The 17,237-nt window shown below is 40.1% G+C and overlaps 1 protein-coding gene across 2 annotated transcripts in view; it reads right to left on the bottom strand.

Annotated features, from left to right (window-relative positions):
* Positions 1-762: 762 nt before the first annotated feature.
* Positions 763-17,237, bottom strand: part of LOC148370308 (semaphorin-3F-like) — a 39,219-nt gene continuing 22,744 nt past the window's right edge. For both annotated transcript variants that reach the window (XM_088332796.1, XM_088332797.1), the window contains 7 exons: positions 15,251-15,473; positions 13,537-13,625; positions 12,599-12,640; positions 12,363-12,520; positions 12,221-12,288; positions 7,293-7,420; positions 763-3,629 (listed from right to left, as the gene is read on the bottom strand). In XM_088332796.1, coding sequence (XP_088188922.1) covers positions 3,246-3,629; positions 7,293-7,420; positions 12,221-12,288; positions 12,363-12,520; positions 12,599-12,640; positions 13,537-13,625; positions 15,251-15,473 — 1,092 coding nt within the window. In that variant the 3' untranslated portion in view covers positions 763-3,245. The remainder of the gene's footprint in view (positions 3,630-7,292; positions 7,421-12,220; positions 12,289-12,362; positions 12,521-12,598; positions 12,641-13,536; positions 13,626-15,250; positions 15,474-17,237) is intronic.

Genomic DNA, 17,237 nt, shown 5'->3' with positions numbered 1-17,237 from the left:
TTTTTTTATCTAATTCCATTTCATAGAGTGAATATTCTGCCTTTTCGTAAACAAGGGTTCCTTCAAAAACTGCATAAAAATCATTGATCTACCTTTTAACTAGGTTCTTTGTTTACTGGTCCTCAGCCATATTTTATTGCCTGGCGTTTCTCAAAAAATGGATCCAATGACATCTGCAGTGGCAGGCTTTTGACAATCCGGCGGAAATGCACGAGGCAGACATCATAATGAGCGCTAGTCGACCTGTCTGGGTGACTCCTTTCTAAAATTTCCGAAACTTGGAATTTTGACAAAACGTCTTTAATTTGGGCTGATGAAATGATGGCTGCGTCCTCATTGTCGTGTCTGAACTCCTCCTGCACAGCGATGTGTGCTTAATACCTTTCTATTATCTTTCTTTGATTCGATGGCCAAAATAAGTCTCTCCTTTTTTTCTCCTTGTCCACTTTTCTGCATGTTCATTGTGCGGTACTATACAGTAGACTGTTTACAGAGCGGGAAGGGGACACAAGGAGCATGGCGGGATTCACGCAAATGCATCGGATTACCAGTTAGAACTCTGGGAGTATTTAATGGTAGTGCGTAGTGTACTGTAATTTTGACTTTGTATCCCGAAACGCCTTTGATCTAGAGGCAATATTTTCCTTTTCAGGTACCTTAGAACCTGAATATTTTGTATGTAGAGATATCTGTAACTAGAGGTACCACTGTATTGCTAAGATTGAAAAGACAGTCAGGATCCACATACAACCCAAGACACCATTACGTCGACGCCATTCAACTTTTATAACAAGACACTGTACATTTAAAAAAAAAGATTTAACTTACTTGACACATGTATGCAAAGATCCCAACTATCCCACCACCACCACGAACAAAGTGCATGACTGGAAGCGCTTCTCCAAGTGCGACTTCACCACTTACATACTACAGGAAGGGGGGTCACGACAGCACAGGACCAGAGGTGGTGGGCGACATACACATATAAACGCGATTTTAATACTTGACACCTTCTGGTAAACTGTCAATCCCCGCAAATGACAAACATAAGCATGCAAACATTTGGTTGACTTCACCACAAGTAATCCACTGGCTGTATATATTAAGTATTCACAATCAATATATTACATTTTTTCCTTATATATTTATGAATAACACACTTTTGCCGCTTGACACCCTCACGGAACTCCCACATCCTGTCTTTCGTGAAATGAACGGAGGCATTTGGCACGTGCGCAACTGACAAAACTGTTTAGGAAATACGGCACGCACGTGACATTTCAGGATAAACCTAAAATCCCCAAACTGTGGGACTAGTGGCAAGTGACGTGCTGTCATGGGAGGTAGGTGAGGCACATGTCATCATGGAAATGAAGTAAAATATAAATGGTTATATTTATTCTGTGGTCAACTTCTTTCTCATTTAACCTCACAATTTTTGAATTTGCCGAATTGTCACAACATTTTATGAATATTATTACATTAAGTATCTAACGCAGGGGTCTCCAAAATTGTGCCTGTAGGCACCATGGTGCCCCTAAGGACACTTGAGGTGGCTGCGGACCTGTTCTGAAAGTAGCTGATCACTGCTCGGTCATTGTGATTTTCTACTTAAATCTTTTTTTTTTTTTTTTTTTTTGACTGAGTCCATTCAACCCTTTTTTCAATAATTAACCTTGTAAGAACATAGTAATTTCATGATAAATTATTTTAGAAATTCAAATAAATTCCAGGACATGGTTTCCATGGACAAAAAAAAATATTTTCAAGTTTGTATTAACAATTATCTTAAGAAATTCATTAGGAGAATAGAATGATCATCTATTTATGTATGGAACAAATGTATTTAATAATCTTTTATTTATTTTACAGGAAATACAACAAAATAAATTCCAGTTCATGGGTTTTATAAAGTGAATGAACACAAATGTGCAGTATTTTTAGCTAGCTATTTGACTACCTCTTTAGCGTTGTAGTTACTGTAGCTAGCTTCCTACCTTTTTAGCTATCTAGCAAGCTGTCTTTCAAGCTTATTATATTTTGTGCATGCTATCTAGCTGAATTTGATATTTTGTGCAGGTTATAAGCTAAATCTTGGCTTCCTTTCTGCCTTGCTATCCATCTCTTTTTTTAGCTTTTTATTCGGCTATCTAGTTGGCTTTTAAATCATTTAGCTGGCTATCTTTCTGCCTGTCTTTTTTTTTTTACCTGTTTACCTTTATATCAAAACAATTTTTTTTTATATTTGGCAAGCTATACAGTCAGTTTTTTAATTTTATTTCATTGTTTTTTTACATGTTTTGCATACTATTTAGCTACATTTGTTATCCTTTTTTGTGTGTTAGTTATCAAGATAAATTTTGGCCTTCTTTCTCGCTAGCTATCCAGCTTTTTTAGCCTTCAATCTGGATATTTAGTTTGCTTTTTACTCATCTACAGTATTTAGCTCGTTTTTAGTTTGTTTTCTCCTGTTTAACTTTCAAGCTAACAATCAAGCTACTTTTTTTTAGCTATTCAGCAAGCCATTTAGCTAAGTTGCCATTTTAAAAATTGATATCAAAGGGGGTTCTCTTTGCACAAATTAGTAACAAAAAGTAGCTCTTAGCTTGAAAAAGGTTGGGGACCCCTGATTTAACGTATTACTGCAGATACTGAGTGAGGCACGCAATTCTCTTGCCTCATAGCAAAGGGTGATGTAGAGACCAAAGATTCTGATTTAGCGCACACCTCAGCCTTCATCAATACAATTAATGATATCATTAGCAAATTGACAGCAAGACAATCAATTCATTTCTTTTTTTTCTATGGTACAGTTTTTTTTAAATTTTACAATCAAATGATGAATAAGATGTAGGTTCATTTTTTTTGTAAATGGGACATTGCCTCACCAGACACGAACCTCACCACACGTTACTGACGGGCGCATTTAGGGTCCTACCGAATGTAGGTCATAGTAGTCATTTGTGTGAGAGAAAACATTTAGGAAATTATGGCGCTTGGTCTCGAAGGTTGCTTGAAAAAAGAATAAAACAAAAACACAAAATAAATGATGTAATAGCTACACTTTGGAATGCGCGGGTTGGGGACAGGGTGAAGTGAGCTATTTACAAAATGAACTGCTAGGCACAAGACAAAACCACAGATATTAAACCGGAGCGGCATCCAAGCCGAAGAGGAGATGCACAAACATGCATGAAGGACACCAAGAAAAGTCCGAAAGGGCCGAGTCGAGGGTCCGGCAAGTCCTAACCCAGTCCTCGCTCCTGAGCCTCGGTGTGCCGCCGACTGGTGCGCTTGCGCTGCTGATGCTGCGCATCGTACTGCTCCCAGTAGGACTGGCAGTACTGATTGATGAGTCTTATCTCAGGTGGGAACGGCGTGGAGGACTGGGCCGATTGTGGGAACGGCCGCGCGGCGAGGGGTTCGTCCTTAGGCTCCTCTTCGTGCTCGTCTCGGGCGCTGAGGGCCAAAATGATGTCCCGGTCGAGGACGCGAAGTGCCACGCGGGCCACCGTGTGCTTGAAGTTGTTTTCCGTGGCAAGGCAGTGGTACAGACCTGCGTCTGAGCCGTTCAAGGACTTGAGGAGGATCCCGTGGTTGGTTTTCAGGACATCCCCCGGGCGGCTCAACTGAAAGGTAGAGACAGATGCTCTAAGACTGGTCTTTATGCATTCAAATTTATGACCAACGAGCAAGGCCAGGGTGGTGGTAATGTTATATCTCACACACACACACACACACACACACACACACACACACACACACACACACACACACACACACACACACACACACACACACACGTGTTTGTTTGTTTTGTGTTTTAGCCAACCCAAGACAAGAGGGGAGAGAGTTTAGATATGACCACTGTCTTTCACAGACCATCAGGTAGGTTACCCTAGATGTGTAAAATGCCAAAAAAAAGTGACCTAGCATTTTGGTTTTGTGTTTTTCTGGGAATACATTCCGCTTTTTTAGGCTAGGACAACATTTACAACGAACAAATCGGCGTCCGACCAAAAATTTCGAGAAATTCTTGCTTCGCTGTTCGGTCAAAAAATCGGAGTTCGAACGCCGGTAATGCGTGAGTGCTTACGCTAGGGTGCGTTGCTGAGCGGCGTACGGGTGTTTTAGCACCTTATTATGCCTCTGAAGAAAGTCAGTGCAAGCAGCAAAGTTGCTACAGGTGAAAAAAGAAAAGTAGTGCGTACAACTATTGCATTTAAGAAAGAAATAATAGCCAAATATGAAGGTGTGCGAGCGCCTTCTGCTGACCACCACAAAGGTAAGAAATCCTATTCATAATTCTTTTCTTTATCCTTTTTTAAAATTTTTACACGTTCATGTTAACCTAAGAACTGAGCCCCCTTTCCAATGAACCGCTCACCACTTGTTGATAAGACCCGGGTGCTAAATGACTTGCAAACGACCTGATTTTTTTATTTTTACACGTTCATGTTAGCGTAATCTTTCGTACGGATACGATTAGCCTGGGTAAGCTTTATGTTTACGTTAAACATTCAAGGTAAACATTCTGGGTGTTGGAACAGATTAAAACGATTTACATTATTTTTAATGGGAAAAATGATTTCGGTGATCAAACAGATCGGTTTTCAAACAGGGTTCTGGAACGGATTATGGTTGAGAACTGAGGTTCCACTGTAGTCAGGTAGGTTACCCCAGATGTGAACAATGCCAAAAAAGCTTAAGCAGCATTTTTGGTTTGGGTAAGTCACAAAAAGACATTCCACTCTTTTGAATTTGGACTCCATCTGAACATTCTCCTATGCCAATGACCCTGCCAAACAGGGAAATGCCACCCAAAAATGTTTTTGCGTCTCAACACGGGTGATGCTATAATGGCACACAGCTATTCTAGTCTCCTATATTGTGGCTGTTGCGAGAAAATCTCTTAAATAAAGTTTGTTTGTTCATTAGATCTGTGCTATTTAACCATAACACTGAGATTGCACTGCAAAAGATCATATGATCAAATAAAGTAGAAATACTTGTAAATATTTGTTCGGATTTTAATTACCGCATTTTCCACATTATAAGGCTCACTTGATTATAAGGTGCATTCCCAACATATAGTCTGTTGTGATATTTTATATATATATATATATATATATATATATATATATATATATATATATATATAAGGCACACCTGACCATACGGCTCATGGAATTAAAACTACTGTAAGGGATTGAATTGCACACAAAAAAATGTTTTAAAAAGTGCCGTATTTGCGCATAGGTCAATCACTTTGAATATACTGTATTTTATACAATGACATAACATTGAATACAACAGGAATGAAAAACATTGACATAGAGTGTGCCAGATCCTATCCACTAGACCACTACGAATATAGACGACGCATGAACAGGAATTAGGTGGTATCTCATCATCACACCATTTTTAGTCTCATTTAAGGTTGCACTGCAATAAATAGTAAAATAAAGTAAAAGTCTTTATTTCACATTTTCACTTGTTGCATAAGCACAAACATAGGTAAAAGAACACAGAATAGTTCATGTTAAATCATCCCTCAAATATAAACAGCTATACTGTAATCAAAGGGAATCAAATATATTGATATCCAAGATTAGGGCAAAATGATTGACCAAAATGAATAACTTGTATTACATCCTGAGCCACAGTGGGCACAAATGATGCGGATAACTTTTTACTGTCAGTGTAGGCAACATGTTAATTCAACCTTTTAAAAATCAAACACAAAACTGGTCACAGGATTTCCCTTAGAAACATTTTGACGGTGTGCCTCGATATTTTTAATGCACAAGAGTGTGTCTTTTTAAAAAAGGCTAGGAAATACTGATATACAGTGGCATGCGAAACTATTTGGCCCCCTGGAACTTTGTGACCTTTTGCCACATTTCAGACTTCAAACATCAAGATATAAAACTGTCATTTCTTGTGAAGCATCAACAATAAGTGGGACACAATCATGAAGTGGAACACACTTTATTGGATACTTTAAACATTTTTAACAAATAAAAAACGAAAAAGTGGGTGTGCAAATCATTCAGCCCCTTTACTTTCAGTGCAGCAAACTCTGTCCAGAAGTTCAATGACGATCTCTGAAAGATTCAATGTTGATCTAAATGACTAACGATGATAAATGGAATCCACCTGTGTGTAATCAAGTCTCAGAGGTCTGTTTATAGCGCAGAGAGCATCATGAAGAACGAGGAACACACAGACAGGTCCGGGATACTGTTGTGGAGCTTTCTTAAATATATCCATAAAAAGTGTTGTTTAAAGTTTGCCACAAGCCACCTGGGAGACACATTAAACATGTGGAAGAATGTGCTCTGGTCAGATGAAACCAAAATTGAACTTTTTGCAAACAAGACGCAAGACGTTATATTTGGCGTAAAAGCAGCACAGCTCATCACGCTCAACACACCATACCCACAGTCAAACATGGTGGTGGCAGCATCATGGTTTGGGCCTGCTTTTCTTTAGCAGGGACAGGGGAGATGGTTCAAATAGATGGGAAGATGGATGGAGCCAAATACAGGAACATTCTGGAAGAAAATCTGATGGAGTACGCAAAAGACTTGAGACCGGGACGGAGATTTGCCTTCCAACAGGACAATGATCCAAAAGCTACAATGGAATGGTTCACCAAAAAAACCTATCAAGGTGTTAGAATGGACAAGTCAAAGTCCAGACCTCAATCCAATTGAAAATCTGTGGAAAGAACTGAAAACTGCTGTTCACAAACGCTTTCCATCCAACCTCACTGAGCTCGAGCTGTTTTGCAAGGAGGAATGGGCAAAAATATCAGTTTCTCGATGTGCAAAACTGATAGAGCTGAATAATTTTGCACACCCATTATTTCGTCTTTTATTTGCTAAAAAAGTTTAAAATATCCAATAGAGTGTGTTCCACTTCATGATTGTGTCCCACTCATTGTTGATGCTTCACAAGAAATTAGTTTTATATCTTTATGTTTGAAGTCTGAAATGTGGCAAAAGGTCACAAAGTTCCAGGGGGCCAAATAGTTTTGCAAGCCACTGTAGATCACATGCTTGCATAGAAAAAAATATCCTCCTGAAATGAACGAACTATTGAGTTTTTTTACTCTCACAACGATAACAATCAAAAAACGGAATATGACGGCAATGCTTTGAAACTGCTTAGGAAATAATCAGAAAAAAATGCAACGGACTCAAAAAGTAATATGACTATTTTCAGTTAGGATTATTTGGGGGATCCCCAACACGTTTTCAACAATTTCTGGACAATTTGCTGCTTACCAGTTTCCTTTTGCCCTGCCTCTGGAAAAGCCACTTGACGCTAGCCTGAGGAGAGCGAGGCTGACACTCCAAAAAGGTGCTGCTGCCTTTCACGCCAAACTGCACCGTTTCCCGCAAACGTTTTTCCACTAGAAACAAACAAACAAAATTAATTCTTAAATTAATTCTTAATTAATCAGTTATTTCATAGTAATCTAAACCTGGGGTTTTCAATAATACTACCCTAACCCTAACCCTAAACCCTAGCCCTAGCCCTAGCCCTAGCCCTAGCCCTTGCTCTAGCCCTAGCCCTAACCCTAACCCTAACCCTAACCATGTGTGTTTCTGTGTGTGGGATTAAGCTTTTGAACGGTTTGCAAGACGAGATCAAACGGTGTCCAACTATTCACTTGTTCCGATTTAGATACAAAGAAACATTCCTGGCGGAATACAGTGATGAGGAGAGTGGGGTATGAGTGGTGCGGGAGATTGGGAATAGTGCGTCTAGTTAACTTTGTGTTAGTTTTGCTATTCGTATATCATAACTGTTATTATTAATATCATTACAATTGTTTGCTATATTATTGGTATATTTGGTGGGAAAGATGAAGGAGTAGGGAATATAAGCATATGCTTCTCACTACCCCTTTTCGAACATATTATGTAACATTATTTTGTTGTTGAGTTATTGTTTTTGTTCTGTTTTTATTTTGATGTTCGAATAAAGTTTTCATTCATTCATTCATTGTCACCGCGCCCTCGTTAGCAAAGGACAAAATCAAATACAGTACAAGCGAAGGTGGCGTTTTCTTATCAAAGTCAAATTTGTACATTATTGTATCCTCTATATACCATTATCCTTCACAAATCATAATCTTTTTCTATTGGCAGTGGTACGGGCCTTCTGACTTCTTCATAGATTGCCAACATTTTGCATCCACTCTTACAATTATGTTAGCGTCTTTGGACATCTTGATGTCATGCATATAACTCTGTATTTAATAATTGAGACCCTTTTTTGTCATGATTACTGATTCGGGGCACCTGCGAATGCCCCGTTGGCAAATGCCCCTGATCGCTGATTGGTTCCCTGACCAATTTAGACCCCCGGCTTCCAAGAGGAAGCTGTCAGACCGTCCTGCGAACCTATGCTTTTGCTAGGCAAGCTCCGTACCCTTCGACAATCTCCTGCCCTGTTTTCTCCTGACTGTTACCTGTTGCAGATCTGTTTCTAGACATGTTTCTGCCCTGTTCTTCCGTCCCGGCCATCGACCTGTTTTGCCCTGTTTCCTGCCTGGTACTTGTTGCGGACCTTTTTTCTGGACTCGTTACCGCCCTTGCTCCCCTGTCCCGGCTACCGACCAGCTTTCCTGCCACCCAAGACTATCCTCGCTCAACGCGGGAGTGGATCGTGGAAGGAAGTTAAACGAACGCTATTGGGTCCTGTCTCCTTTTCTGGCTTGTGACACTTTTTTACTGTCTTTTAAAATAATAAAATTGGTCTGAGTGGCTTGCTGGCATTTTTATTTATTTGCAGTTTGAACATCCATCCATCCATCCATTATCTGCACCGCTTATCCTCAGTAGGGTTGCTGGAGCCCATCCCAGCCATCTCCGGGCAGTGGGCAGGGGGACACCCTGAACTGGTTGCCAGTCAGTCGCATGGCACACGGGGACAGACAATTCGCTCGCTCATTCACACCCAGGGACAATTTGGACCGGCCAATTAATCTGACATGCATGTCTTTGGAATGTGGGAGGAAACCGGAGTGCCCGGAGGAAACCCACGCAAGCACGGGGAGATCATGCAAACTCCGCACAGGAAGGTTGGTAGCTGGATTTGAACCCATGACCTCAGAACTGTGCCGCACACGCGCTAAACACCGGGCCGTCGTGCTGCCCGCAGTTAGAACAGTGGGCTTTCATTCTAAGGTATCTCAACACTGAACATACTGTTAAATCAGCTTCCATTTCAAGGGTTTCTTGGCGACCTACTGCCAAAACGGGGTCTGTTGGTGTGACACCGTGACCGCAAACTGTCGTCATAAATGTGCTGGACTGAAGCTTAGTTTAGTCGAATCTAAATTTTGCAAGTACCAAATTAATTGACTCCAGAGCATTGCAAAGAAATGTGTTTAAGTTATTTTTTTTATATATGAGCCATATGTACACATGAAAAGGGCCTTATATGGCTCGTGAGCCATATGTTCCTAACCCCTGGTCTACGTCATCAACGCACACCTTGCGGTTCGGAATTCGAACCAAGAAGCATCCATTAGTCAAAGGAATTAAAAATTATATTTATTTCAGTGGGGCAGCACGGCGGCGCAGTGGTTAGCGCTTGTGCGGCACAGTTCATGTCATGGGAACCTGTCGTGGGTTCAAATCCAGCCCCAGACTTTCTGTGCGGAGTTTGTATGTTCTCCCCGTGCTTGCGTGGGTTTCCTCCGGGCACTCCGGTTTCCTCCCACATTCCAAAGACATGCATTTCAGGTGAATTGGCCGGTCCAAATTGTCCCTAGGTGTGAATGAGCGAATGAGTTGTCTGTCCCTGTGTGCCCTGCGATTGGCTGGCAACCAGTTCAGGGTGTCCCCTGCCCACTGCCCGATGATTGCTGGGATGGGCTCCAGCCCCCCGCGACCCTACTGAGGATAAGCGGTACGGCTAATGAGATGAGACGAGATATATTTCAGTTGAAAACCATAAATTTTGATTTATTCTGTAAAAATCAACCAATGGGAAAAATGGATCACTATGATGTATTGGTCCATTTATGTTATTCCTGACCCAAGTGAGTTTATTGCATACCTGTCTACCTGTACGTTTTTGCCGTACAAAGTACGTTTATTATGCATTTTAAGACAGCAGTACAGGTGGGCGGATCCCTGCACACAGCGCAAGGCACTTCCTTCTCTCTCTCTCGCTCAGTGCAGTCTACACCAAAAGTGAATATGACGATATGCTTATCTCATCTCATGTCATCTTATTAGCTGTACCGCTTATCCTCACTAGGGTCGCGGGGTTGCTGGAACCCATCCCAGCAATCATCGGGCATTATCGTTTGCAGTAATTTGTGACATATTTTACAAAAGAACTCTGCATGCACATTGTTTTGAAACTGCTATTAAGGACAAATTTCATGGAAAAAAATTGCCTCAACACTCTGAAGGTGGAAGACAAATTGTAAATGGCATTTTTATGGTGTGGAGGCTGCAGCGCTACCGACTGGGGTAGTGTGAGGAGGGTGACGAGGACAGCAGAGAAAATCATCGGGACTTCTCTTCCCTCCATTCAGGACATTGGCCAGAAGCGCTGCCTATCCCAAGCTAAGAACATTATCAGGGAGCCCTCTCACCCCCATCATGGACTGTTCACTCTGCTAGCCTCTGGGAAGAGGTACTGCAGTGTGCGGTGCAGGACCACCAGGTTCCACAATAGTCTTGTCCCCCTGGCCATTAGACTGTTAAATGGTCACTCAAACACATAGTAAATCTAAACTGCTGCTAATCTGTACATCTGTGGGTTCTGTTTGACTTTTTGCACTACTGGCAGTTCTTTATAGCTAGCCACTCCTTGCACATCTGTTTCTCTGCACTATTGTACTTACAGTACTTACAGCGTTATTGTTACAGTGTTATTGTTCTGTTTACCTGACTGGTTTACCTGACTGCCCATTTTGCACATCTGGTTGGCTACTCCTCTTGCACTATTTGCGCTACTGTAAAATACTATACATAGCCATAATTATTTAGTATATTATTAGCACTCAATACTACAACTCAATACAACATTTTATTTATATCTGTACATTCAAGGAAACTGTGCGGGTCAGATGTATCGACATTTCGTTCTGTATACACGTGTACTAGAATGACAATAAAGTAGATCTGAATCTGAATCTGAATTTACATTGATTTGGGACACAGGATTTGGCATTATTATCATTTCATATGTTTGATTAAATCATCAAATGACACACAGTGAAATAAAATGTGCTGAAGAATTAGCTTTTGCCTAGAGAGCGTGTTTGGCAGTTTTTTCAATTTTGTCTGAAAATATATAATAATAATAATAATAATAATTTCCTTGTATTGTCATTCTGTGTAACAATGTACACAGAACGAAATGTCGATTGCACCTGACCCGTTGTAGCGAGCCGATGCAGCCGCAGCCAACAAAGGGCGCCGCCGACCACTTTTTAAGTCTTAGGAATGACTCGGCCGGGGCGCGAACCACCGACCTCCCAGTCTCAAAGCGGGCGCCTTACCATCTAGGCTACTGAGCTGGTATGATGTGGCTCTCTCAATTTCTTTTTAAAACTTTTTTTGCTTTTATGGCTCTTTGTGTGAAAAAGGTTCCTGACCCCCGTTATATGAGGAAGTTAAGAAAAAAGGATGGATAAAAGGAGAAACTGAAAAAAGACAGGTTTGTAGTTATCCCTTTAATCAGTATATTACCAACAATAATTTAATGCAGAAAATGAATTAATAATTGGAATAAAAAAATATATTATTCTACTTAATTATATTTGCATGTATTTTTTCCTTCTACGGTGAACGTTCAAGCTACTTCATTTTTGAACCTTTTTTGATAATAAACTTAATTCATGTCGAGCAACTCAGTATCTCACAACAAAATGTTAATTAAGAATATATATATATATATATATATATATATATATATATATATATATATATATATATATATATATATATATATATATATATATATATATATATATATATATATATAATATAACGAAACACATGTACAATATAACATGTTACACCATAAATAAACACATTTGAAAAAAAATATGGTGTAAGATTATTTTGTATTTTGTAAGGGAAAATACAACAGTTTGTAAGGGCATGGAGCCGCAGAGCTTGACAAGTATGTTATAGAAATGCATAGAAAAAATAGAGAAAAAAACAAGAGCACTGCCAACCTTTAGCGTTAAAGCCCCTGCACTGCCTGAGCGGGTCTCCGTGCCTGACGTCCTGTCGCCGGCTCCTCCTGCAACCCACCGCAAGCAGTCCGTGAGCGCCTTTTTTTTGGTTTGTCTCAAGCACAGCAAGCTCAGCATTTACCTTTTGGTGGAAGGCGTGAAGGCCGAGCAGCTCTCCCCGTCCCAGGCACAGTAGGGATCCCGGGCCAGGCAGCAGTCGGAGCAAGCCCGGCCGTAGACGCCGCAGCGGTGAAGCGAAACTTGGGTTAAACCCGCGTCCGACGACACGTAAAGCTGTTGCTACGGGTCGACAAACATATCGAAGGTGAGCGGATACTCCTGCGCGCGCTTAAGGTGAGCGGTGACGTCTTCGCTTACTCGTTTGGAGGAGATTTTCATCGTTTTGATCGCGGCTCTGCTCTGTGAAAGGTCGAAAACGAAAACTAAATGAAGCCTTTCGATTGTTGAAGTGCTATCATTAAGGGCGTTACTCGGGTGGGGGGCAAAGGCTGCCCACCCATGTACACTCTCTACCGACTCCCCCCAAAAAATGGAGCGGTAGGGGCAGTCTGAAAAAAAAAAAAAAAAAAGACAAACAAAAGAACAAGAAAAAAGAGACAAAGAAAATAATAACTGAAGAAAAAATGAGTAAAAAAGATGAGGGGGAAAGAGGCAAAATAATAAAAGAAAAAAAGAAAGAGGGAAAAAGAAAAGGTAAAAAAGCAGAAAAAAACAAAAGGAGTAAAAAGCAAGAAAATAAAAGAACAGGAATAAAGAGCTATGAGTCATGAAGCAAAAAAAAAGTAAAAAGCCAGGGAAAACCCAAAACAAAAGAATAAAAGAAAGAAGAAGAAAGACAAAAAAGAAGGAAAAAAGCAAGAAATAAAAAAATAAAAAAAATAAAACGAGGGGGGAAAAAAATGAACAATGAAAATTGAGAAAAAAAAAAAGAATTAAAAAACAAGAAAAATAGCTGGAAAAAAGTGGGGTCTTTTTGTCCAGTAAATAACTACTACTAATATAATATTCTGCACTGAAGAAGTGAATGGCTTCTCAAGAAATTGATTATTTTACTGAATTACAATAACATTTATTGTTTTCACTCATTTCAACTTTTTTATACTAAGCAACTTTAACATGGACTCCCTGAATGACACAAACAAAAAATCTATTAAAAATATTGACTTTTCAGCGTAGCAACAAATAAACAGCAAAATACAAGAAAAAAACTATACACAAAAACACTGGAAACAGTGCTTTGCAAAAATATGTTGGGGTAATAATATAATTCCCCCGAAGGTGAAGACGTGACCTACCCGGAAAACCTCCACTTCCTCCAGGGTCAGCTCCTCCATGCTGGTGGGGTCTTTGGGTAAAACAATGACTTTCTGGATGGTGCCGCGGTCTGACGAGATTAAAATAAAAGCAATGTGGGTATTTGAGACAGCCGCATTAGTTCTTAACTTTAAATTCTGTTAGTTTAAAACAGATTCCTCGTATGAATAAACAAAACAACAGCACTTTGTCATATGCTGTTTATCCCCTCCAAAACATGAATAAAACAGCGCTGTACAGATTAACTGAGAGTGGAATGCATCTAAAAAAAAACAATACATTTCTACATGTTATACTACCGTTTCTCCCAACCTTTTTTGAGACGAAATTTGTAAAGAATCCTAAAATTAGCACTCAAAGACAGTGACTTTTTATTATTTTGTGGCCTATTTATCGTGACACTATCATCTCTGTTTTCTCAAGTATTTTTTATTTGTTATCAATGACAATAGAGACGGCTCTCCTCTATACTCTATCATCCTCCACTTGATCATCCTCTACTCCAGGGGTGTCGAACTCATTTTAACTCAGGGGCCACAGAGCAAACATTCTGTCGGAGGCCAGACTAGTAGATTAAAGAGAAAGAAAAAGAGAGATAAAGAAATAAGAGAAAAAGGAGGGAAAAGAAGAGAGAGGGGGGGACAAAGAAAGAGAGAAAGGTAGGGAGTGTGAGAAACAAAGGAGATAAAAAGGGAAGTCGTGAGAGAGGGGGAAAGAAAGGGAGAGGAAGAAAGAAAACCAAAGAGAAACAGAAAGACAGAAGGAGAGAAAAGAGAAAAGAAAGCGCGAAGGGTAGGAAGAGAGAAAGAGAAAAGAGAGAAAAGGAAAAAAATGAAGTTAGAGCAAAAGAAGTTAAAAAGACACGGAGAGAGAAAGACAAAGAGCAACAAAGGAAGAGAAAAAGAGACACAGAGAGTGAAAAGAGACAGAGACAAAGAGTGGGAGAAAATGTGTGGAAGAGAACGAGAGAGAGAGAGAGAGAGAGAGAGAGAGAGAGAGAGAGAGAGAGAGAGAGAGAGAGAGAGAGAGAGAGAGAGAGAGAGAGAGAGAGAGAGAGAGAGAGAGAGTCAATCATGGGTACCATCCGCTGTACACCGACTATGACGAAAATGCAAATCAATCAAGTCAAACGAGTTTTAGAGAACCGGCTTTATCGGCTCAACTCATTAAAAGAGCCGGCTCTCAAACGGCTCACTTGCTTTGATGCATTATATTACGAATTATTATGTTGTACAAAAAAGTTAAGAAAAAAAGGAAGTATAAAAGGAGAAAATGAAAAAAAAACAGGTTTGTGGTAATCCCTTTAATCATTATATTACCAACAATAATTTAATGCAGAAAAAGAATTCATAATTTGAATATGAAAATGTATTATTCTAATTAATTATATTTGCATGTATTTTTTCCTTCTACAGTGAACGTCTGAGCTACTTCATTTTTGAACTTTTTTTAATAATAAACCTCATTCATGTCGAGCAACTTAGTATCTCACAAGCAAATGTTAATTAACAATAGATATGATATAACGAAACACATGTACATTATAACATGTTAAACACCATAAAAAAACACGTTTGAAAAAGAAATATGGAGTAAGATTATTTTGTATTTTGTAAGGGAAAATACGACATTTTGTAAGGGCACGGAGCCGTGAATGTTGACAGGTATGCAATTCCAATCAGCCTCCTATCTGACCTGTTCCCAGAAAGAGGACTTCGTAGCGGCCGTCCACCGCATCCACCTGATCCACCACCAGGGCAGTGAAGCGGTAGTCTACGCCGGTTCTCACCACCAGGGGTCGCCGATGAACAGGATAGACGGCCTGGAACATGAGCGGGTGAGCCCGGATGAAGTTGACTGCCTCATCCGAGAAGCTCTTGGAAGAACGAATGCCGGGGGTGAAGGTTCCTCCCGGGCACTGTGTGAAAAAACATACATTTGACATGAAAAAACCGTTGATGTTATTACGTACTCTATTTTAGAGTGTCTCCAAATTACTAAAAAAACACAAGTGCTTGTTTAAAGCCCCGGTGTGTCATATTTGTCCACTAGATGGCACTGTGTCGTCTGGTTGGAGCGAGGGCCAGTTGCATAGAGCGCAGCGTGGTGACAGGATGACAAACATGGCAGCGAACTAAGTTTGGGATTCCACTGTGTAAAAAAAAATACAAATTTCTCAACCAATTTTAAATATTTTTTTAATAACAATGAACATTATTCAATACTCCAAAGAAATGTTGATGTTTTTTTTACTGAATGAAAGTTTTATGTACCACTAGGTAAAAAATGCTGCAGCGAGGCTTTTAACTAGGACAAAAAAGTACGATCACATCACCCCAATTTTGGCTAACCTGCATTGGCTCCCTGTTAGCCTAAGATGCGATTTTAAGGTTCTCCTATTACTATACAAAATCATACATGGACTCTCCCCCTCATATCTTTTAGATCTGATTTCCCCCTATGTCCCGGCCCGAAGCCTTCGTTCCGAGAGCGCCGGTCTCCTGGTGATCCCAAGGGCCAAGAAGTGTTCCGCTGGTTCGAGATCGTTCTCCATCCGGGCACCGGTGTTGTGGAATGCTCTTCCCCCTGAGATCCGATCTGCTGCCTCAGTGGACATGTTTAAGTCTAAGCTTAAAACTCACTTCTACTCTATAGCATACGAATAACCTAAACTTCTTATATGTAATAACTTGTGAAGCCCTTTGAGACTATTTGTGATTAAGGGCTATACAAATAAAAATGACTTGACTTGACTAGGAGGCACTAAATACTACACACTGTCCCTCTGAAACCAGAAGTGGAACATTTTTAACAAAATGAAAATCGAATGCGATCATTAGACCAGTTTATTGGTCTTTTTTTTCTTCTTCAAAATAAAGCAGCCATAGACTAAATAACTAGGCTCGAGTGAAGGATTTTGTTGTTTCATTTCGAAAAAGAAAGCTAGATTTTTTTTTTGGTAGGTGCTTTTAAAGGTATTCCCAAACAGATTTTTTTAAAATTAGGGACAAAACGTGTAGTGTTACTCCCCAAAATTACGCAAATACGTAGTAAAATATTCCACGTGCCGGGGAATGAGAAAAATGTAGTCTTAAAGTGGAGTGGCTTGTTTTCTGTAGAAACTGCGATCGAAGTGAACAGCAATTGAATACCACTCATTTCTGCTTGGAAGTTGTGGTATTGTTAGTGTTTTTCACCGCATGTGTCCCTGTTGGTATGATTTTGTCCAGGAGCTAGCCTTTTTGCCCCATTAGCGTCGGGGCTTCCACCCCTTCCTACTTTGCACTTTGGTTATCCCTGGTTCCTTCCTTCGTGGTTTTTTAATTTAATTGAATTGTCTTTATTGTCATTGATATTAAGGTATCGTGCATTGTGTTTCTAATAGACAGCAGACACTGGGGATTAGGGAAGGCGCTCTGCGTTGGGTTGGCGTAAATGTCTATGCTGTCTATGAGTATGCTGTCCTTCAAACAGCCGTTTTGGGCATGCGCAGTCAACGTCTCTGACTTAAAGCAAACTGGGTAGGACAGCGGCCGCTAGTTTTTAGCGGATCGTTACATTGAAAATAAATGTATCAATTAAATCTGACTCTAAGGAAAGTCAGAAGGGGGAAACGAAATTCTGATTATCAACGGGTGCTCCGTGGATTGTTATCGCATCCTAATCGACTGAACTTTGGATA

The sequence above is a fragment of the Urocampus carinirostris genome, chromosome 3 (assembly GCF_059441175.1).
Source record: "Urocampus carinirostris isolate Australia breed hairy pipefish chromosome 3, RoL_Ucar_1.0, whole genome shotgun sequence".
In the NCBI taxonomy this organism is placed as follows: Eukaryota; Metazoa; Chordata; class Actinopteri; order Syngnathiformes; family Syngnathidae; genus Urocampus; species Urocampus carinirostris.
The sequence above is the reverse complement of the archived record's forward strand: the minus strand, read 5'-3'. Positions and strand labels throughout refer to the sequence as shown.